The 24,257-nt window shown below is 47.9% G+C and overlaps 1 protein-coding gene across 14 annotated transcripts in view; it reads right to left on the bottom strand.

Annotated features, from left to right (window-relative positions):
• The window catches only part of KCNMA1 (potassium calcium-activated channel subfamily M alpha 1), a 1,046,495-nt gene that overhangs the window by 50,223 nt on the left and 972,015 nt on the right, over positions 1–24,257 (bottom strand). For all 14 annotated transcript variants that reach the window (XM_063958697.1, XM_063958688.1, XM_063958687.1 and 11 more), the window contains one exon: positions 860–973. In XM_063958697.1, coding sequence (XP_063814767.1) covers positions 860–973 — 114 coding nt within the window. The remainder of the gene's footprint in view (positions 1–859; positions 974–24,257) is intronic.

Below are 24,257 nucleotides of genomic sequence, written 5' to 3' on the forward strand. Positions count from 1 at the left end.
ACCACATGAATCCATGGATCCATTCTGCCTTCTGACAACGGTAAGCTGTGTAGTAGTGGTGGTATGTAGATAATGCTTTCTTGGCACATATTAGGTCCCTTAAATACCATGTCACAAAGCACACAACAAGCTGGTTTTACAAACATTACAGTACAGTGTACTCCAATGACCTCCACAGCATCAAATCTCAATCCAATAGAGCACCTTTGGGATGTGGTGGAACGAGAGATTAGCAGCATGACTGCAGCTGACAAATCTGCAGCAATTGCTAACACAAGTCAGAACCTCTAATTAATTCTTACAGTTCCCTTGTTGAATTCATGCCACAAAGAAATAAGGCTACTCTGGACACAAACAAGGACTATATCCAGTACTAGAAAGTGTGCCTAAAGGGGGGTACTCACAGAGAGATCCATGCTTAAAATCTAAGCAATCTGACTAGATTGCTTAGATTTTAAGCACAGATCACTCGTGTGTAGCCCCCTCAGCGATAGTGATGCGCGGCCCCGCACATCGCTATCGCCGCTGCTAGATTGAGCCTGCATGCAGGCCAATCTAGCGGGTCACTCACTTCACCCGCTGGGTGAAGTGAGTGGCCCCCGTCCTCCCCCCGCATCGCTCAGCACACATCTCTCCCGTGTATACCCCCCTTAAGAAAGTGGACACTGAATTACACCAAATTGGTGATACTCTCTTTCACTCAGTATATTTATAGAAGATTTACTTTGCTGATCTATTTGTACTGTTAAAAGTATTAACATAAACTTCACATGTATACTGTATTACATTTTAAATACACAATATCTACAATTCATACTAAATCTCTGTACGCTTCAATATAAACAACAGTGTTGCTTACCAAGCTCAGTAATGATGGGAATGTTGGCTCCTGTGGTAATAGATGGCTGCCTTGCTAGACCATGTACTGGACTGTTATCAGGGGACGATCGATCCATCCCAGGTGGTGTAAAACCTTAGAAGGAGAATAAACACATTGCAATAGATCTTTTGTCAATTTTATTTTGGACATATTTTAGAAAAGCAAAGTAGCAAATCACAGTATATGTATAGTTTTTACAGGAGAAGGCTGGAATTCAATTAGCTGTGGCAATTGACTTGCCCGGGGCTATTCAACTGTCCTTGATACGGGCAGTCATCAGGGATTTTGTTTTGCCTGCCTGAGACAGATGAAGCAAAATCCGAGATAACCAGCCCTATCAGCCGCATCACCCCATCCCCCCGAAAACACACAGGTGCGGGAACTTATCCCGGATCCGATGTATTTTTGCATGACAACAGAGTATTTTTTGCACTAAAATAAAAGGGTATAATTGAAAGTGCCAAAGTGGACTATCGGGCAAAAATCGTGATAATACCCCGTTTTTATCGGGGAAAATTTTATACCCCATATGTGTTAGAAATCATCTAGACCTTGTTGGATGGTGCTCTATTGTTGCTGGTTGCAAAGGGGCCCCATAACAGTTCAAGTTTCAGGGGCCAAAAATGTAGGTCTGCCACTGGGACTACAGAATCACTGGTACCGTGGCCCCACCAATTAGAACCACAGCCATGCAGCATGTCCACCCTTCTCATGGCAGGGCACGAGCTGTTTGCAGAGAGGTATGACAAGGCAGAACATCAATAGCATGAAAACTAAAAAATACTAAAAGTTACATGCATTGTTGGTACATAAAATAAGAATTTACTTACCGATAATTCTATTTCTCGTAGTCCGTAGTGGATGCTGGGGACTCCGTCAGGACCATGGGGATTAGCGGCTCCGCAGGAGACAGGGCACAAAAGTAAAAGCTTTAGGATCAGGTGGTGTGCACTGGCTCCTCCCCCTATGACCCTCCTCCAAGCCTCAGTTAGGATACTGTGCCCGGACGAGCGTACACAATAAGGAAGGATTTTGAATCCCGGGTAAGACTCATACCAGCCACACCAATCACACTGTACAACCTGTGATCTGAACCCAGTTAACAGCATGATAACAGCGGAGCCTCTGAAAAGATGGCTCACAACAATAATAACCCGATTTTTGTAACAATATCTATGTACAAGTATTGCAGACAATCCGCACTTGGGATGGGCGCCCAGCATCCACTACGGACTACGAGAAATAGAATTATCGGTAAGTAAATTCTTATTTTCTCTGACGTCCTAAGTGGATGCTGGGGACTCCGTCAGGACCATGGGGATTATACCAAAGCTCCCAAACGGGCGGGAGAGTGCGGATGACTCTGCAGCACCGAGTGAGAGAACTCCAGGTCCTCCTCAGCCAGGGTGTGCCCCTGACCAAGTAGCAGCTCGGCAAAGTTGTAAAGCCGAGACCCCTCGGGCAGCCGCCCAAGATGAGCCCACCTTCCTTGTGGAATGGGCATTTACATATTTTGGCTGTGGCAGGCCTGCCACAGAATGTGCAAGCTGAATTGTACTACACATCCAACTAGCAATCGTCTGCTTAGAAGCAAGAGCACCCAGTTTGTTGGGTGCATACAGGATAACAGCAAGTCAGTTTTCCTGACTCCAGCCGTCCTGGAAACCTATATTTTCAGGGCCCTGACAACATCTAGCCACTTGGAGTCCTCCAAGTCCCTAGTAGCCGCAGGTACCACAATAAGCTGGTTCAGGTGAAACGCTGACACCACCTTAGGGAGAAACTGGGGACGAGTCCGCAGCTCTGCCCTGTCCGAATGGACAATCAGATATGGGCTTTTGTGAGACAAAGCCGCCAATTCTGACACTCGCCTGGCCGAGGCCAGGGCCAACATCATGGTCACTTTCCATGTGAAATATTTCAAATCCACAGATTTGAGCGGTTTAAACCAATGTGATTTGAGGAATCCCAGAACTACGTTGAGATCCCACAGTGCCACTGGAGGCACAAAAGGGGGTTGTATATGCAGTACTCCCTTGACAAACTTCTGGACTTCAGGAACTGAAGCCAATTCTTTCTGGAAGAAAATCGACAGGGCCGAAATTTGAACCTTAATGGACCCCAATTTGAGGCCCATAGACACTCCTGTTTGCAGGAAATGCAGGAATCGACCGAGTTGAAATTTCTTCGTGGGGCCTTCCTGGCCTCACACCACGCAACATATTTTTGCCACATGTGGTGATAATGTTGTGCGGTCACCTCCTTCCTGGCTTTGACCAGGGTAGGAATGACCTCTTCCGGAATGCCTTTTTCCCTTAGGATCCGGCGTTCAACCGCCATGCCGTCAAACGCAGCCGCGGTAAGTCTTGGAACAGACATGGTACTTGCTGAAGCAAGTCCCTTCTTAGCGGCAGAGGCCATGAGTCCTCTGTGAGCATCTCTTGAAGTTCCGGGTACCAAGTCCTTCTTGGCCAATCCGGAGCCACGAGTATAGTTCTTACTCCTCTACGTCTTATAATTCTCAGTACCTTAGGTATGAGAAGCAGAGGAGGGAACACATACACCGACTGGTACACCCACGGTGTTACCAGAACGTCCACAGCTATTGCCTGAGGGTCTCTTGACCTGGCGCAATACCTGTCCAGTTTTTTGTTCAGGCGGGACGCCATCATGTCCACCTTTGGTCTTTCCCAACGGTTCACAATCATGTGGAAGACTTCCCGATGAAGTCCCCACTCTCCCAGGTGGAGGTCGTGCTGAGGAAGTCTGCTTCCCAGTTGTCCACTCCCGGAATGAACACTGCTGACAGTGCTAACACATGATTTTCCGCCCAGCGAAGAATCCTTGCAGTTTCTGCCATTGCCCTCCTGCTTCTTGTGCCGCCCAGTCTGTTTACGTGGGCGACTGCCGTGATGTTGTCCCACTGGATCAATACCGGCTGACCTTGAAGCAGAGGTCTTGCTAAGCTTAGAGCATTGTAAATTGCTCTTAGCTCCAGTATATTTATGTGGAGAGAAGTCTACAGACTTGATCACACTCCCTGGAAATTTTTTCCTTGTGTGACTGCTCCCCAGCCGTTCAGGCTGGCATCCGTGGTCACCAGGACCCAGTCCTGAATGCCGAATCTGTGGCCCTTTAGTAGATGAGCACTCTGCAGCCACCACAGAAGAGACACCCTTGTCCTTGGAGACAGGGTTATCCGCTGATGCATCTGAAGATGCGATCCGGACCATTTTTCCAGCAGATCCCACTGAAAAGTTCTTGCGTGAAATCTGCCGAATGGAATCGCTTCGTAAGAAGCCACCATTTTTCCCAGGACCCTTGTGCAATGATGCACTGACACTTTTCCTGGTTTTAGGAGGTTCCTGACTAGCTCGGATAACTCCCTGGCTTTCTCCTCCGGGAGAAACACCTTTTTCTGGACTGTGTCCAGAATCATCCCTAGGAACAGCAGACGTGTCGTCGGAGACAGCTGCGATTTTGGAATATTTAGAATCCACCCGTGCTGTCGTAGAACTACTTGAGATAGTGCTACTCCGACCTCCAACTGTTCTCTGGACCTTGCCCTTATCAGGAGATCGTCCAAGTAAGGGATAATTAAGACGCCTTTTCTTTGAAGAAGAATCATCATTTCGGCCATTACCTTGGTAAAGACCCGGGGTGCCGTGGACAATCCAAACGGCAGCGTCTGAAACTGATAGTGACAGTTTTGTACCACGAACCTGAGGTACCCTTGGTGAGAAGGGCAAATTGGGACATGGAGGTAAGCATCCTTGATGTCCAGGGACACCATATAGTCCCCTTCTTCCTGGTTCGCTATCACTGCTCTGAGTGACTCCATCTTGATTTGAACCTTTGTATGTAAGTGTTCAAATATTTCAGATTTAGAATAGGTCTCACCGAGCCGTCTGGCTTCAGTACCACAATATAGTGTGGAATAATACCCCTTTCCTTGTTGTAGGAGGGGTACTTTGATTATCACCTGCTGGGAATACAGCTTGTGAATTGTTTCCAATACTGCCTCCCTGTCGGAGGGAGACGTTGGTAAAGCAGACTTCAGGAACCTGCGAGGGGGAGACGTCTCGAACTTCCAATCTGTACCCCTGGGATACTACTTGTAGGATCCAGGGGTCCACTTGCGAGTGAGCCCACTGCGCGCTGAAACTCTTGAGACGACCCCCCACCGCAGCTGAGTCCGCTTGTACGGCCCCAGCGTCATGCTGAGGACTTGGCAAAAGCGGTGGAGGGCTTCTGTTCCTGGGAATGGGCTGCCTGCTGCAGTCTTCTTCCCTTTCCTCTATCCCTGGGCAGATATGACTGGCCTTTTGCCTGCTTGCCCTTATGGGGACGAAAGGACTGAGGCTGAAAAGACGGTGTCTTTTTCTGCTGAGATGTGACTTGGGGTAAAAAAGGTGGATTTTCCAGCTGTTGCCGTGGCCACCAGGTCCGATGGACCGACCCCAAATAACTCCTCCCCTTTATACGGCAATACTTCCATGTGCCGTTTGGAATCTGCATCACCTGACCACTGTCGTGTCCATAAACATCTTCTGGCAGATATGGACATCGCACTTACTCTTGATGCCAGAGTGCAAATATCCCTCTGTGCATCTCGCATATATAGAAATGCATCCTTTAAATGCTCTATAGTCAATAAAATACTGTCCCTGTCAAGGGTATCAATATTTTCAGTCAGGGAATCCGACCAAGCCACCCCAGCGCTGCACATCCAGGCTGAGGCGATCGCTGGTCGCAGTATAACACCAGTATGTGTGTATATACTTTTTAGGATATTTTCCAGCCTCCTATCAGCTGGCTCCTTGAGGGCGGCCGTATCTGGAGACGGTAACGCCACTTGTTTTGATAAGCGTGTGAGCGCCTTATCCACCCTAAGGGGTGTTTCCCAACGCGCCCTAACTTCTGGCGGGAAAGGGTATAACGCCAATAATTTTCTATCGGGGAAAACCCACGCATCATCACACACTTCATTTAATTTATCTGATTCAGGAAAAACTACAGGTAGTTTTTTCACACCCCACATAATACCCTCTTTTGTGGTACTTGTAGTATCAGAAATATGTAACACCTCCTTCATTGCCCTTAACATGTAACGTGTGGCCCAAATGGAAAATACGTTTGTTTCTTCACCGTCGACACTGGAGTCAGTGTCCGTGTCTGTGTCTGTGTCGACCGACTGAGGTAAATGGGCGTTTTAAAGCCCCTGACGGTGTTTGAGACGCCTGGACAGGTACTAATTGGTTTGCCGGCCGTCTCATGTCGTCAACCGACCTTGCAGCGTGTTGACATTATCACGTAATTCCCTAAATAAGCCATCCATTCCGGTGTCGACTCCCTAGAGAGTGACATCACCATTTCAGGCAATTGCTCCGCCTCCTCACCAACATCGTCCTCATACATGTCGACACACACGTACCGACACACAGCACACACACAGGGAATGCTCTGATAGAGGACAGGACCCCACTAGCCCTTTGGGGAGACAGAGGGAGAGTTTGCCAGCACACACCAAAACGCTATAATTATACAGGGACAACCTTTATATAAGTGTTTTTCCCTTATAGCATCTTAATATATATAATCATATCGCCAAATAAGTGCCCCCCCTCTCTGTTTTAACCCTGTTTCTGTAGTGCAGTGCAGGGGAGAGCCTGGGAGCCTTCCCACCAGCATTTCTGTGAGGGAAAATGGCGCTGTGTGCTGAGGAGAATAGGCTCCGCCCCCTTTTCGGCGGGCTTCTTCTCCCGTTTTTTTGAGACCTGGCAGGGGTTAAATACATCCATATAGCCCCAGGGGCTATATGTGATGTATCTTTTAGCCAGTATAGGTATTTCATTGCTGCCCAGGGCGCCCCCCCCAGCGCCCTGCACCCTCAGTGACCGCTGGTGTGAAGTGTGCTGACAACAATGGCGCACAGCTGCAGTGCTGTGCGCTACCTCATGAAGACTGAAAAGTCTTCTGCCGCCGGTTTCTGGACCTCTTCACTCTTCGGCATCTGCAAGGGGGTCGGCGGCGCGGCTCTGGGACCGGACTCCATGGCTGGGCCTGTGTTCGATCCCTCTGGAGCTAATGGTGTCCAGTAGCCTAAGAAGCCAATCCATCCTGCACGCAGGTGAGTTCACTTCTTCTCCCCTAAGTCCCTCGTAGCAGTGAGCCTGTTGCCAGCAGGACTCACTGAAAATAAAAAACCTAACAAAACTTTTACTCTAAGCAGCTCTTTAGGAGAGCCACCTAGATTGCACCCTTCTCGGCCGGGCACAAAAATCTAACTGAGGCTTGGAGGAGGGTCATAGGGGGAGGAGCCAGTGCACACCACCTGATCCTAAAGCTTTTACTTTTGTGCCCTGTCTCCTGCGGAGCCGCTAATCCCCATGGTCCTGACGGAGTCCCCAGCATCCACTTAGGACGTCAGAGAAAGTGATGTTTTAAAATATAAAAAAACTGATTTATCAACAAGTATTATCATATGCAAAGAGTTTTAAAACTCATTGTGTATGCTCCAGTGAATCAGCTCCAAACGGATTGCGAGCTGATTGATTGGCGCACCATTTATCATACACAACGAGTTTTAAAACTGGTTGCATATGATAAAACTCATTGAGGTAAGCTCTCACGAGCAGGGCCCTCTTCCCTCATGTGCTTATCCTCTCTCTTACTTTAATAAGCTTCAACTGCCCCAAATCCAGCAGTCTTCTGCCACCTGATTCTTATTCCAGTGTCATCTGCTGATGTAACTATGTTTATTTACCCTGTACTTGTCCTATATTGTCGTCAACTGTAAGTTGCTGTTTTCCTGTTTTGATAATTTGTTTATGTACTCTGTAATTGGGCGCCGCGGAACCCTTGTGGCGCCATATAAATAAAGGATAATAATAATAATAAAACATTTATACCGTATATCAGAGTGCAACCTCTGTGTTATTTTGTATACTGTACTTTCCGTTACTTATTATATTATGCTGAACTTTGTTTTAATGGAAGATGACCTGGGGTACTCGCAAATCTTAAACCTGCCTTGGACCGTATATACACACAGTATATATATATATATATATATATATATATATATACTGTACAAACACACATTTATTTACAGACACATCAGAATAAAGCTTTAAATCTCAGCTCTCAAAAACAAATAGTGACAAGTGTGTGAAGCTGTGCCAAGTATGAGGGCCATGATTTCCCTGCTATGTGACAAGCCTGTACCTCCAGTGAGTGATGGCACATGTATAATGCAGGGCCTTGCACAAACACATCTATCATGAAACGCTGAATGCTAAAAGCACAGCTGGGAGGAGAAATCACAGCCACTCCAATCTCAGGATAGCTAACAAGGCTGCAGCAAAGTGATGCCATTTAAAGCTGTAAGCCCTCAGTGTCAAAGTGTTGATATTCATACTGGTGTAGGTCAACTTAAAACACAGAAAATATCTTGATGGGTTTGTTTTTTCTAAAGTGTAGATGTACCTACTGTACCACCTTAAAAACAAGGTCCAAGCCTGACAAATAAGGCAGAAAAGAAAGTTATCCGATTCAATGATACGAATGCTATTGCAGCTTTCTGATATAGTCACACGTTTAAAAAATGGCTCAAAACTGTCTGCAAGGTATTTAGCGTACTTGAAGAATTGGAAGGGGTGAGTGACATTTGTACAGTATTTGTTACACAGGAGTCATTCAGAAAGAGCTATGTTTAAAATCATACTGCCCTCTGGTGGCCGCCTCATATTATAACATGACACGTACGTTTTGGTGAAATGTTTGTTGCTTTAAGGAGTTTTTAAATGTTTTACATTCTTAAAGTTCTTAAGCATAATGATACAGGTTTATTTAGTTATATGTGCCTCATGAAGCAAACATCTTGACAGACATCTGTTTCTTGGAGATGTAGAGATAAAAAAATCAAACATTACAATCAGAGCTGGCCCTAACCAATATGATGCCCTAGGCAAGATTTTGGCTGGTGCCCCCTAGCACCACCGCTAGTTCCGCCTCTGACCCTGCACCCCTTTCCCAGCACCATCACCCCCCACCCATAGCAGTCCTTTTTTTTGTTTTCCTACCCCCTGTAATTTAAATAAGAACAGTGTGCACATTTGGCCTTACACATATGCCGCACATTATTAGTGCCCTTATACACACAATGACACACATAGTGCCCCTTACACATATGTTACACATTATTAATGCCCTTATACACATAATGACACATGTAGTTCCCAGCGTGAGTCAACTGGCAGCTCTGCTAACGTCGGGTGCCTATTTTTTATGAAAATGCATCTTATTTGCATTGCTATGTGGCTAGGATACACAAGCAGCTTCTGCTGATTAAAATGATATGTGGCATGCCTATATACTGTGTGCGACTGTGGCTGTATCTGCATACAAAATGCTACACACAGAATATAGGCATGCTGTATATCATTTTAATCAGCAGAAGCTGCTGATGCCCCTAGGCATACCAGATGCCATAGGCAATTGCCTAGTTTGCCTATACCTAGGGCCGGCTCTGATTACAATGATCAATCTTAAAGCTTTGAAATGGCAGTACAGCAAGAGTAGTTCAATGACTTACACAAGTATTCATTAACCTAGTTATGGTATAAATATTATAAAATTAGACTAGGCTCAATTTGCCCTAGGCGATGGGAAAAATAAAATAATATTTAAGATTCAGCATTACTAGATCAAAGCTTTCACACTTCCTGTAGTACTGGTGAAAGCAGCAGTAACTGCCTTTAAACTCATCAGCTAATTTGATGCTTGCACTTTGTACTCATTGGGCCTAAATCAGCGATCGCAGTCTGAAGCCCTTTGCGGATACCCCGGGAGCCAAGTGGGAACTCAGGGCTGCGATCACCTCTGCCTGATTGACAGGCAGAGGCGGTCGCGGGGTAGAAGGGGGTATGCCAACAGCGTTAGAACACCATTTGCACCTGTGGGATGGGCGGGGGGGGGGGGGGGAAGAGACAGACATGCGGGGCGGACTAGCCCTGTGCTGGGCGTCCCCCTGCATGTATGAGAAACTGATTGTAGATGTGCTAAATTTAGATCTGAATTACCCCCATAGTACGGACTACAAATATCTGCAGAATATACGTGAGCAGCTGCGTCCTCATACTATGCGTATACTACCAACAATGTAATCCACATAATCATCAATACCAGAGGTTAAAGTGGGCCAGAACAGGGCAGAACTGCATTCTATCACATGAAATTGGAGCTGCCTACATTCACCCATCTTGCCCGGCAGCATCAGTCAGGAGTCCTTGGCTGCCCCGCTGTGTGCCGATCCCGCTGGTGCCACCCATATGAATAGATGTGATGGGCGGGTGGTAACTAAAGGCAGCAGTGACTTACCTCCTCCAATCCTCGTACTCATTCTAGCTGCAGCAGCTAGAATGAAATGGTCGTCACAGTCAGTGATGCCATCACACTGCCACTTATATCTGCTGGCTCTTCCAAGGGCTCCACGGTAATAAGGGCCCACAGCCAACAGCAATACAGTAATGCCCGCAGCCTTAAAGCCATGGCAGGAAGGATCTCCCCCAGTACCCAGCCGCATGTAACTTTGGCCCGGTGGTTCCCATGGGGCTTTGAGAACTGCAGTAGCTCGGTGATGTGCTGTTTCCTCTTGACTCCTGCAGGTAAGTGAGCCGGAGGGCGAGAGGGCAGCACGCAGGGAGAGGTGGGCATTATGTGTTGTGTGGGCACTACTACTGTGATGATCATTATGTGTGTAAGGGGCGCTACTACTGTGTTAGTTATTATGTGTGTAAGGGGCACTTTGTCAGTGTAATTTCAATTATGGGTACTGATGTATAGCCACACCTCTTCCTTGTGAGACCACACCCTTTTTTAATGGCGTGCACCTTCGGCGCATATTGTTCTTCTGGAGAGTATGTGAGGTAGGGCACGACTTTATAGTTTGCAGGCGTCGTCGAACACCCCAGCACTGGCTTTGCCTAATGAGTGGGGAAGGGGGTGTTAGGTGGCATGGGAAATGAGTTCCACCACCTCTCCAGGACCACTTTTAGCACTTATCACTACTACAGTGGTTGCGTTGCCTCATTATGACTACAATTATGCTTTCTCACATTCAATATTTACCCATGCATTTCAAATATATAAATATGAACCAGTAAATTATTAATATTGGTATAAAGCAATTTCCACTGAGACACAAAAAAAAGAGAGATCTGTGAAAAAGCCAATATACAACCATATGAGCATCCACTCTAGTTTGTACACAACTATCGGCTGTGTGCCAGCTACTCTCAGCCCCTGGACCACCATTTCCACTTTTTGATACTTTTTAGAAAGACATAAATAAATATGCCATAAGAAAAACAAATCAAACAGGTTCTTATAAGAGGGAATTATGTTTTCTACTGTATATATGTCTGTGCATTCAATCAGCAGAGGGACAGTCCTATGTATGAGACATTCTTATTCCGGTATATAACATATATTGGAGGATTGTATGTTATACTTTCAGTAGTGCTCCGTTCACTGTAAAACTATTTAGTCATATACTTTCCTTTATGTTATTTCCTAACCTCTTTGAATATTAACAAAAATCCAGTTAAATCACACCTCCAGGGGTTACCTGATAAAAACTGTAGGCATAATATTCCTAAAGGGTTAACTCCATAAGAAATGATACATACATGTATAAATTCTTGCAATTCCCTGTTGCTGCTTATGGGAAAATTATGCAGATTAGAACTTGATTAGGGTGATTTTGTGAGACTCAATTTGGACTTTTAATCTATTAAACTCCAATAAATGAGCCTGTGGAATCGGTCCCCTGTGCCGCTGTAATAATAACCACCACAGAGAGTTTTTACAAGGAGTGCTCTTTATCCGAGAGAGATTGGATCACTTTACTAGTGCCTGAGTGACGTGTTTCTGGGAGTTCCACGTTGTATGTTCCCCAATATGGAATAAGACAAGCACTGTGCTAGAAGGAAGACTATGGCAATTTAAGTACTGTCTCCAATCTTGGTGTATGTTCTCAGTGGGACTGACCTTGTTTACAAATTATATAAGGGGTCCGGGACCTGTGCAAACAATGCACTTGTTTTTGGTTTTGGAAGCAATTAAATCCTTATAATTAGATACACTAGTCAATTAAGGTAGTGATTAGCAACAAGCTAATGACACTACCTTAATGATAATGTGCTTATGCAAGCCTCTGAGGTATAGATATGACGGTGTGCAAAGTGTTTTCAGCGTGAGCGCAGATTGTCCTCATTACCAGGCAGTGGGTCAGTTATGTCACATTCTGATGCTATGTGCATATACTGTATACTGTATATATGGCATAAAAGAAAGTGTCAGCCTTTTTCTCTAGAAATTGGATAAGCAGACGACTTGCATGGCCGTAGAGAGCAAGACATTATTTAGACTTTTCTGGCACTTTAAAATGGGGGTAGTCTACTGTAAAAGGGCTAACTGATTTTAGTAATTTTGTGTAATTTAGTAATCAAACTATTTTTAATCACTTTGTAGTGTGACTTTGTCATGCAACTGAGCAATAAAGTCCCAGTGAATAATCTCTTGCATAAAGCTTTTTGCGTGATAGATTAATCGCTGAACGTCATGCTCAGGGGTTGCGGCCACCGCCATGTTTTCCTTTGGAGCAGCTAAGTGTGACGTCACGCAGCTGCCCCGAAAATGGTACTGACCCGCCCCCGTTCGTATCAACCCGCCCTTGCAACGCCGACCCGTGAATGCAATCCAATCACATTGGCCGGGCAAATTGCGGTCGCGCTGCAACATGAATAAGGCCCATAATGCATGTTCAGTGGCCTGTACATGAATGTTCATGGTTCACCACAAAACATGGCCTCATTTGTGTGACCTGACCAGCTAACAACCTTATGTAAAACAATTTTGCCTTCAGATGTTCAGAAAACTAAATGGAAACATACACACAAAAAAACATATAAAAAAAACTAAAACATTTGACCAATCTCTGAGCAACATACTGCAGTGTACTGTAAACGGGCGGATTGGCATGCTGGGACAGCGGGGCGAAATACCGGTAGGCCGGTCCTTTAGTCCCCTCAGCCGTCCGCTTCACGCTGTCACCCAGGCCGGCTTTCACGGTTGGTTCTATATCGGAGTGGGAGAAGGGACCTTGTGACGTACCTAGGGCAGGAGACACGTCACCAGGGGGAGGAGCTACGGCCGAACAGGGTACCCGAAAAGTACGCTCGCCACGCTTCGGGCTTCGGGCTAATTACTAAAGGTAATAGTTGGTGGCGGGGATAGTAGAGCAACTGTCCCGCTAGCCTAGCTCCTCCCCCTTGTGTCGTGGCTCCTCCCCCTGACGGAAAAGGTCCCTTAGTGCTGAAACACACTACCCGGCTTTTGCCGGCCGGGAAAAAGCCGGACGGCTTTTTCCCGTGCCGGCATTGTAGTTAACAGTGTGAGGGCTAGGGTCCCTTCACACTGCACGGCCTCGGCCCGGCTGCCGGGTTGCAGCCGGGTCTCACCACTGGAAGGTCCGGCGGCCGGGTGGCCGCCGGGCCGTCTTTGGAGCCAGTAAACCATGTGTGTGAAGGGGAGCTTTCACACACAACGTTTTTTTCTGAAGCCGTGTCTGATGCTGCGCATGCGCACAGCATCACACGCGGCTCAAAGCCGTCCTGTGTGCCAGACACTGCCGGTTTCTCCCGGATGGCAAAAAGCCGGACAAAGTTTGTCCGGCTTTTTGCCATCCGGGAAAAACCGGAGTGTGTGTTACAGCCCTTAGGCCACTTGGATCTAGCCTCAACCGGCTTTCACACTGCCGGCTGGAAGGAAGCCGCTACCCGGGAGAAGCAGCATCGTCACTTGGGGATCCAGCAGGGGGCGTGGCTGGCTGGCTACAAGGGACTCAGCAGGGGGCGTGGCTACATAGGACTCAGGCCCCGCATTGCTGCTTATGTCAAGGAGAGAAAGAGGAGAAGCTGATGCTGATCCATGCCAAGCCCAGCCAGTGAGAGTGTACTCTGCTGGTTTTATGGTACAGTGCTGTAAGATAGAGTGGAGGGAAACGTGTATGACTGTCTGTGTATAACTTGCATATGAACTTCTGTGTGTGTCTTACATGTGTGTTGTGTAACTTGCATGTGAACTTCTGTGTCTGTCTTACATGTGTGGTGTGTGTGACTTCCATGTGTGTGTGTGTGTGTGTGTGTGTGTGTGTGTGTGTGTGTGTGTGTGTGTGTGTGTGTGTGTGTATATATATATACACACACATATATATATATATATATATATATATACACACAAATATATATATATATATATATATATAAATTGAGTGACTTGCATATGGGCTTCTCTTTGTGTGTATGTAAGCTTTTGTGTGTGTGTGTGAGACGTGCATGTGGGCTTCTTCGTGTGTATGTGTGTGTGTGTGTGTGTGTGTGTGTGTGTGTGTGTGTGTGTGTGTTTGTGAGACTTGCATGTGGGCTTCTGTGTGTGTCATGCTTGCCTACAGGGAGGCATCCGTTTTTGGCCCCCACTGCCCTGAAAATTAGACTACAGCTCCCCTTGACAGACCCCATCCCCTCAAGAGACCCTGCCCCCAATTAGGGCTGCATCCCTAAATTTCCCTGGCTGGTTTTCCATCCCAATCAGCCCCTGACTGTAAATCTATTTTCTCTTACGTTCTAGAGGATACTGGGGTCCATTTAGCACCATGGGGTATAGACGGGTCTACTAGGAGTCATGGGCACTTTAAGAATTTGATAGTGTGGGCTGGCTCCTCCCTTTATGCCCCTCCTACCAGACTCAGTTTAGAAAATGTGTCCCCGGAGGAGCCGGTCACGCTGAAGGAAGCTCCTGAAGAGTTTTCTGCATTTATTTTCTCTGTTTGTTATTTTCAGGCAGGGCTGGTAGGCACCAGCCTGCCTGCTTCGTGGGACTTAGGGGGCACTTGGGGGGGGGAGGGGGAGGGAACGGCCCAACCTTTTGAAGGGTTAATGGTCTCTTTCCCTGCTGACAGGACACTGAGCTCCTGAGGGAACTATTCGCAAGCCCAACCATGGCAGGCGTACATTCCTGCAGCAAGCCGCCACCCCTAACAGAGCCAGGAGAATGAAGAGTGGTGAGTACTGAGCAGGCGTCCCAGCAAGCGGGGCATCAGCCATTATGGCGTCATGAGGGGCGGAATGCGTCTCCGGACACAGTACCCATACTGGCACAACAGCCTTAAAACGGTTCTCTCAATTTTAAGCACCAGATTCCTCAGCCAGTATAAAAAAAGCGGGAAGACCGAGCGCCATTGAAGGGGCGGGGCTTGACTACGAGAGGATCCAGCAGCTCATCAGTGCCATTTTCCCTCTGCAGTGGACACAGACGCTGACTGACAGGGACGCGCAGCTCCTCCAGTGTGACTCCAAATTACCTCCGCAGTACCAGGGGGTCATAGTGGGGGGGGGGGGGGGGGGGGGCACTAGTAGTTTACTAAGGGGTCTATTTACTAAGCCTTAGATGGAGATAAAGTTGGTGGAGATAAAGTACCAGCCAATCGGCTCCTAACTGTCATTTTTCAAACACAGCCTGTGACATGGCAGTTAGGAGCTGATTGGCTGGTACTTTATTTCTGTCCACTTTATTTCCATCCAAGGCTTAGTAAATAGACCTCTAAGTCCCCTATCAGGGTACTTAGTCTGCGACCCGGCTAAGCTTGGCATTATCGGTAAGGGTGCGGTGGGGGCTGCCTCCAAACAACTCTGTGTTTCCCTGAAGGGCACTTTGTGGGTTAATTGTGCTTAACCTTTTCCTGTGTGTGCTGTCACATTTACATTATGTCAGGCAAAGAGTGTGACTCTTGTACAGCGGAGTGTTCCTCTTCACCAGGAGACTCACTACTGGGTACTCAGGGTTCACAGAATAGCGGGGCTGAACCGGAATGGGTTAATTCTCTTAAGGGAATGATCTCAACTTTTTCTACAAAATTATCCCGCAATGAGAAAGATGCAATACTTAAAACAGACTGTGGATGAGTTTATGAACAGAGACTCAGTACCCAAAATAGCATCTCAATCACCTCCCATTTGTCCACAAAAGCGATGTCTGGACCATATTCTGCAGTCTGACGCTGACAGGTTAGACATGGAGGAGGGGGAGGTGGACTCAGAAGGGGGGGGGGGGACGCAGGTCTGTCACAGGGAATAGAGGCTCTTATAGAGGCTAACAGAGATGTTCTGCACATTCCTGTTAAGGTGTCAGAGGAGTGTAAAAATGTAATGTAAAAAAAGAAGTCCTCAGTTACTTTACCTGTGTCAAAGGTATTGAATACCCTGTTTGAAGTACCATGGGTTATTCCTGATAAGAAGTTTCAGATCCCTAAAAGGTTGCTCTCATATTTTCATTTTCCTCTGGAGAATAGGAAAAAAATAGCATTTTAATTACCTACCGGTAAATCCTTTTCTCATAGTCCGTAGAGGATGCTGGGGTCCACATTAGTACCATGGGGTATAGACGGGTCCACAAGGAGCCACTGGCATTTTAAGAGTTTGAGAGTGTGGGCTGGCTCCTCCCTCTATGCCCCTCCTACCAGACTCAGTCTAGAAACTGTGCCCGAGGAGACTGACAACTTTGAGAGGATTTTACACAGCTAGTGGCGAGATTCACACCAGCTCACACATACAAGGCAAACCAAGCTAACTAGCTTGAAATATCAGCAACGGCTGAACAATGGTGGTCATTCCGAGTTGTTCGCTCGGTAATTTTCTTTGCATCACAGCGATTTTCCGCTAATTGCGCATGCGCAATGTTCGCACTGCGACTGTGCCAAGTAAATTTGCTAAGAAGTTTGGTATTTTACTCACGGCATTACGAGGTTTTTTCTTCGTTCTGGTGATGGTAATGTGATTGACAGGAAGTGGGTGTTTCTGGGCGGAAACTGGCCGTTTTATGGGAGTGTGTGAAAAAACGCTGCCGTTTCTGGGAAAAACGCGGGAGTGGCTGGAGAAACGGGGGAGTACCTGGGCGAACGCTGGGTGTGTTTGTGACGTCAAACCAGGAACGAAACTGACTGAACTGATCGCAGTGGCAGAGTAAATCCCGAGCTACTCAGAAACTGCAAAGAAATTTCTATTCGCAATTTTGAGAATCTTTCGTTCGCAATTTTGCTAAGCTAAGATTCACTCCCAGTAGGCGGCGGCTTAGCGTGTGCAATGCTGCTAAAAGCAGCTTGCGAGCGAACAACTCGGAATGAGGGCCAATATTACTTAACCAAGTAACAAAAACAGTACTAAACCAAGAACTAAGCAGTACTGAACATAGTAACCACTGCAGGATCACGAAGCGCTGGGCGGGCGCCCAGCATCCTCTACGGACTACGAGTAAAGGATTTACCGGTAGGTAATTAAAATCTTATTTTCTCTTACGTCCTAGAGGATGCTGGGGTCCACATTAGTACCATGGGGATGTACCAAAGCTCCCAGAACGGGAGGGAGAGCGCGGAGGCTCCTGCAGAACTGACTGACCAAACTTCAGGTCCTCAGCGGCCAAAGTATAAAACTTGTAGAACTTAGCAAACGTGTTTGACCCAGACCAAGTAGCCGCTCGGCAAAGCTGTAAAGCCGAGACACCCCGGGCAACCGCCCAGGAAGACCCCACCTTACGAGTAGAGTGGGCCTTAACAGACGTAGGACACGGCAATCCTGCCGTAGAATACGCATGCTGGATAGTTAACCTGATCCAGCGAGAGATCGTCTGCTTAGAAGCAGAACACCCAAGTTTCATGGGATCATACAGGACAAACAGAGTCCGATTTTCTGTGACGAGCAGTCCTCTTCACATAGATTTTCAGAGCCCTTACAACATCCAAGGACTTTGATGAAATTGAGGAGTCAGCAGCAACTGGCACCACAATAGGTTGGTTGATATGAAATGCCGACACAACCTTCGGAAGGAACTGCTGACGTGTCCGGAGCTCAGCTCTATCTTCATGGAAGATCAAGTAGGGGCTCTTACAAAACAAAGCCCCCAACTCCGACATACATCTAGCAGAAGCCAAGGCCAACAAAGTGACAGCCATCCACGTGAGAAACTTAACCTCAAGCTCCGGTAGAGGTTCGAACCAATCCGATTGGAGGAACTGTAACACCACATTAAGATCCCAGGGCGCCGTAGGCGGCACAAAGGGAGGCTGGATGTGCAGAACTCCTTTCAGGAAAGTCTGAACCTCAGGGAGGGAAGCCAATTGTTTCTGGTAAAAAATGGATAGGGCCGAAATCTGGACCTTTACCGACCCCAACCTCAGGCCCATATCCACCCCTGCTTGCAGGAAGTGGAGAAACCGTCCCAGTTGAAACTCCACCGTAGGAAACTTCTTGGACTCACACCAAGATACATATTTTTTCCAAATACGATGGTAATGTTTAGACGTTACTGCTTTCCTAGCCTGTATCAGGGTAGGAATAACCTTGTTCGGAATGCCCTTCCGAGCTAATATCTGGCGTTCAACTTCCATGCCGTCAAACGTAGCCGCGGTAAGTCTTGATAAGCGAACGGCCTCTGCTGCAGCAGGTCCTCACGAAGAGGAAGAGGCCTCGGCTCTTCTAGCAGTAGATCCAGAAGATCCGCGTACCAAGTCCTTCTTGGCCAGTCCGGAGCAATGAGGATTGCCTGAACTCTTGTTCTCCTTATGAGTTTTAGAACTCTTGGAATGAGTGGAAGTGGGGGAAACACGTACAATGACTGGAACACCCACGGAGTCACTAAGGCGTCCACCGCCACGGCTTGCAGGTCCCTCGATCTGGAACAATACCGCTGAAGCATCTTGTTGAGACGAGAGGCCATCATGTCTATTTGAGGTACACCCCAAAGATCTGTTACCTCATTCTCCTGGATGGAGATCGTGTCTACTGAGGAAGTCTGCTTCCCAGTTGTCTACTCCCGGAATGCTAACCGCGCCAACGCGTATTTTTCTGCCCAGAGGATGATTCTTGTTACCTCTGACATAGCAGCTCTGCTCTTCGTTCCGCCCTGTCGGTTTATGTAAGCCACCGTCATTACATTGTCCGACTGCACTTGAATGGCTCGATCTCACAGAAGATGGGCCGCTTGGAGAAAACCGTTGTAGATTGCTCTTTTTTCCAGAATGTTTATTGAAAGGCTGGATTCCAGGCTTGACCACCTTCCTTGGAAGGATTCCCCCTGAGTGACTGCGCCCCAGCCCCGAAGACTTGCATCCGTGGTTAGAAGGATCCAGTCCTGAATCCCGAACCTGCGGCCCTCCAGAAGGTGAGTTAGTTGTAGCCACCAGAGGAGTGAAATCATGGCTTTCGGCGACAAACATATTCTCTGGTGCATGTGTAGATGAGATCCCGACCACTTGTCCAGTAGATCCAGTTGGAAGGGCCGAGCATGAAACCTTCCATACTGTAGAGTCTCGTAAGAGGCCACCATCTTCCCCTGAAGGCGAATGCACTGATGAATCGAAACCTGGGCTGGCTTCAGGACATCCCGGGCCATTGTTTGTATCACCAACGCTTTCTCCTCTGGAAGAAACACCTTCTGCACATCCGTGTCGAGGATCATTCCCAGGAAAGACAACCTCCTGGTCGGCTCCAAATAAGATTTTGGAAGATTCAGGATCCAACCATGTTCCCTGAGCAGATGAGTCGTGAGAACAATGGACTGCTACAACCTCTCCCTGATCGATGCCTTTATCCGCAGATCGTTCAGATATGGAATTATGTTTACCCCGTCTGCTGCGGCGAACCATCATCTCTGCCATCACCTTGGTGAACACCCTCGGTGCTGTGGAGAGGCCGAATGGTAGTGCCTGGAATTGATAGTGACTGTCTAACAATGTATATCTGAGATAAGCCTGATGCGGCAGCCAAATCGGAATGTGGAGGTACGCATCTTTGATATCCAGGGATACCAGAAACTCTCCCTCCTCCAGACTGGAAATCACTGTTCTGAGAGACTCCATTTTGAATTTAAACACCTTCAGTTACGTGTTCATCGATTTAGTAGTTCAAAATCGGTCTGACCGAACAATCCGGTTTCGGTACCACGAAAAGGTTTGAATAATAACCCTTGTTTTGCATATGAGGTGGAACTGGGACAATGACCTGTGACTTTTCCAATTTTAGGACAGCTTCCTGTAGGATAGCCCTGTCTGTCAGCAAAGCTGGCAAACCTGATTTGAAGAATCGGTGAGGCGGGAGTTCTTGAAACTTCAGTCTGTACCCCTGGGACACAATATCCTGTACCCAGGGATCCAGGCCGGACGACACCCAGACGTGGCTGAAACGTCTGAGTCTCGCACCCACCAGCCCGTCCTTCAGGCTTTGAGGTCCACCATCATGCTGAGGATTTTGAGGAACCAGAAGCAGGTTTTTGGTACTGGGAGCCTGCGGGTGCAGGCTTTTTAGATTTTGCCCGACCACCTCTAGAGAAAGTGGTAGAATACTTGGGCTTTTTCGTCTTAGCGGTCCGAAAGGACTGCTGCACAGCTGAAGAAAATGGTTTATTCGTGGAAGGAGTAGCAGAGGGAAGGAAAGGTGACTTACCCGCGGTTGCCGTGGAAATCCATGCATCCAACGCTTCCCCAAATAGAGCCTGACCTGTGTAGGGTAGGTTCTCCACACTTCTCCTGGATTCCTCGTCTGCAGACCATTGGCGTAACCAGAGTCCCCTGCGGGCTGAGATCGACATGGAAGATATCCGTTCAGTCAGCGTACCCAGGTCCTTCATGGATTCCACCATGAACCCCGCAGAATCCTGTATGTTACGTAAAAACAATTCAACGTCACTTCTATCCATTGTATCGAAGTCCTCTAGTAATGTGCCTGACCACTTTACTATGGCTTTAGAAATCTGTGCACAGGCAATAGTGGGCCTTAACGCCACTCCTGAAGCAGTGTAAATGGATTTGAGCGTAGTGTCAATCTTACGATCAGCCGGTTCTTTTAACGCAGTAGATCCAGGGACAGGTAAAACCACATTTTTAGACAGTCTGGAGGCAGATGCGTCAACAATTGGTGGGTTTTCCCATTTTTTCCTATCATCCTCAGGGAAGGGAAAAGCAACCAGAACTCTTTTTTGGATCTGGATTTTTTTTTCTACGGGTTTTCCCAGGATTTTTCAAATATAGCGTTTAATTCTTTAGACGCAGGGAAGGTTAGCGAGGCTTTCTTATTGTCAGTGAAGTAAGCCTCCTTAACCTGCTCAGGTGTGGTGTCATTGATGTTTAACACCTCTAATGGCCTCAATCATGAGCTGCACCCCCTTTGCAAGGGATTCCGCCCCCCTCAGCACATCCCCGCCACCGTCTGTAGTATCAGAATCGGTATCCGTGTCATCTTGCATAATCTGGGCAAGTGCACGTTTCTGAGGGAACATGCTAGGGGATTTTGCAGGAATAGGGACAGAGCCTGACCAAACTGCCATAGACTTCTTCAACACCTGAGTTTCAGTCTCAGTTTTAGCTACCCTAGTAGAGATCTGAGAGATCATTCCTTTGATAGAAGTTAACCACTCAGGTTCAGCAACAGGGATCTGAGACAAAGCATTACAATCCTGTGTACATGGAATGGATCCCTCCTGAGAGGAAACATCTTCTGCAGCATATGACACAGAGGGGGTCATTCAGAGTTGATTGTAGCTGTGCTAAATATAGCACAGCTACAATCATGAACTCAGACATGCGGGGGGACGCCCAGCACAGGACTAGTCAGCCCCGCATGTCAGGCCCTACTCCCCCACACAGGTACAAAAGCAACGCACGGAGGCGATGCTTTTGTACCTGGCGAGTAGCTCCCTACCTGCGCAGCACCTGAGCTCTGGCAGGGAGCTACCCACCGCATTCGGGGCCACATCACGCAACCGCCGCTGCCCGCCCCCCCAACAGTCAGGACACACCTCTGTTGTCCGCCCCCCCCCCCCCCCCCCGCAGAAGTGCAAAGGCATCGCACAGCGGTGATGCCTTTGCAATTCAAGAGTAGCTCCCGACCAGCGCAGCTTTAGCGTGCTGGCCGGGAGCTACTCATCGCTCCCCGGCCCGCAGTGGCTGCATGTGACGCTGCTGCGGGCCACTCCCCACACGGTCTTGCCCCAGAGTCCCTAAATATGGCTATGTGAGATATTAAACACCCAAATACACAGGGAAATGGCAGACACAGTTTCCTCCAAGTATGCCACAGAGAGACACAGAGATTGGAGCCAACCCACACAGAGCGCCTTTTGAGGTAGAACTAATGAAACTACACAGACTTTACACAGCCTCCCCCCCCCCCCTTCCTTCTACAACCCCCTAGTACCGCACAGGATAGCTGCAGTTGCTTGGAGGGACAGCTCTCCCTGTCAGCGTCTATTGTATAGGAACTGCAGGCAGGAAAATGGCACTGAACGCTGCTGGGTCCGCTCTGAGGAGAAGCTCCACCCCCGAACATGGTGCTGCTTCCCGCTCTCCATTATATTATACTGGCCTGAGGATTTCTGCTGGCAGCGATCCGGGGACCCTGACAGGCTTGCTGACCAGTTTAGGGTATAGGTGCTGGCTCAGGGCGCCCCTCACAGCGCCGCACTATGTACCGCTGAGCCCCGGAGCGCAGTTAGTACTGTGCTCCCTACCCTTTGCCGCCATTTTCACATCGGCCCCCCACTTTCCAGGGGGCCGGTGACTCACTCGCCACTGAAGTCTTCTGGCTCTGTCCCACGAAGCAGGTAGGCTGTTGCCAGCAGCCTCCCTGTAAAATAATAAACTCTAAAAAAAACTTTTACTAGAGAAACTCTGGAGAGCTCCTCTAGCTGTGACCGGCTCCTCCGGGCACATTTTCTAAACTGAGTCTGGTAGGAGGGGCATAGAGGGAGGAGCCAGCCCACACTCTCAAACTCTTAAAGTGCCAGTGGCTCCTTGTGGACCCGTCTATACCCCATGGTACTAATTTGGACCTCAGCATCCTCTAGGACGTAAGAGAAATGGGAAAATCCACGATAGTGAACGCATCAGTCTCTAGACTGTTACGTAAAATTGTATTGCCTGTTCCTGGTGGAGCCTCCCTGAAAGACACGGCTGATCGTAAAATTGAGACTAAACTCAAATCATTGTACACAGCTGCTGGGGTGGCCCAAAGACCCACTATTGCATGTTCATGGATCACTAAAGCCATTGCTAAATGGTCAGGTAACCTAATTGAGGGGTTAGATTCCTTATCTAGGGGGGATGTTGTCTTACTCCTGCAGCATATACAGGACTCTGCGAACTTTATGGTGGAAGCCACATAGGTAATAGGCATGCTTAACACATGCACCACCGCTATGGCAGTGTCGGCAAGCAGGGGCTTGTGGTTACGCCAGTGGACTGCTGACGCGGACTCCAGGAAAGGCGTGGTAGGCCTACCATTCACAGGAGAGGCCTTGTATGGAGATGAATTAGACAAATGGATCTCCACAGCTACTGCGGGTAAGTCTACGTATCTTCCTTCCGCAGCCACCCCAACCAAGAAGACTTATTCAGCTTCTAAGTTTCAGTCCTTTCTAACGGCCAAGTTCAAGGGCAAATCCAGAGGTGCTTCCACGTCCTCCACCTGCGCAAGAGGTAAACCACGCATACCAGCAACAGCAGGTGCTCAGGAACAGAGCTTAGGCTTTGCTTCCTCAAATTCTTCAGCATGACGGTGGACCGCAATGCCTGGAAGGCTGTCCGGTGGGAGCCTAACAACAATTCTTCAGTCAGATCTGGTCAAATTCGTACCAGGATTCCTGGGTCATAGATCTTATTTCCCAGGGCTACAGACTGGAGTTCCAAAAACTCCCATCTCACAGATTCTTCAAATCAGGCTTGCCAGTTTCACAAGAGGCAAGTATAACTTTACAGCATGCCATCCAAAAACTGGTATAGACTCAGGTCATTGTTCCAGTTCCACCTCATCTACTAAACAAGGGATATTATTCCAACTTGTTCGTAGTACCGAAGCCAGACGGTTCGGTAAGACCATTCTGAACCTCAAGTCTTTGAACCGTACTTTCGAGTCTCTGAGAGCGGTGATCTCAGTTCTGGAGGAGGGGGAATTCCTAGTGTCTCTGGATATCAAGGATGTGTACCTTCATATTCGGATCTGGCCGCCTCATCAGGCTTATCTCTGATTTGCACTGCAGGACTGTCACTACCAGTTCCAGGCCCTGCCATTTGCTCTCTCAACGGCACCGAGGGTATTCACCAAGGTGATGGCAGAGATGATGTTTCTACTCCGCAAACATAGAGTGAACATAATTCCCTACCTGGACGATCTCCTGATAAAAGCGCCGTCCAGGGAGAGGTTGCTGGACAGCATTGCTCTCTCAACCAAACTCCTCCAGGATCACGGGTGGATTCTGAACCTTCCAAATA

The sequence above is a fragment of the Pseudophryne corroboree genome, chromosome 3 (assembly GCF_028390025.1).
Source record: "Pseudophryne corroboree isolate aPseCor3 chromosome 3, aPseCor3.hap2, whole genome shotgun sequence".
Lineage (NCBI taxonomy): Eukaryota > Metazoa > Chordata > Amphibia > Anura > Myobatrachidae > Pseudophryne > Pseudophryne corroboree.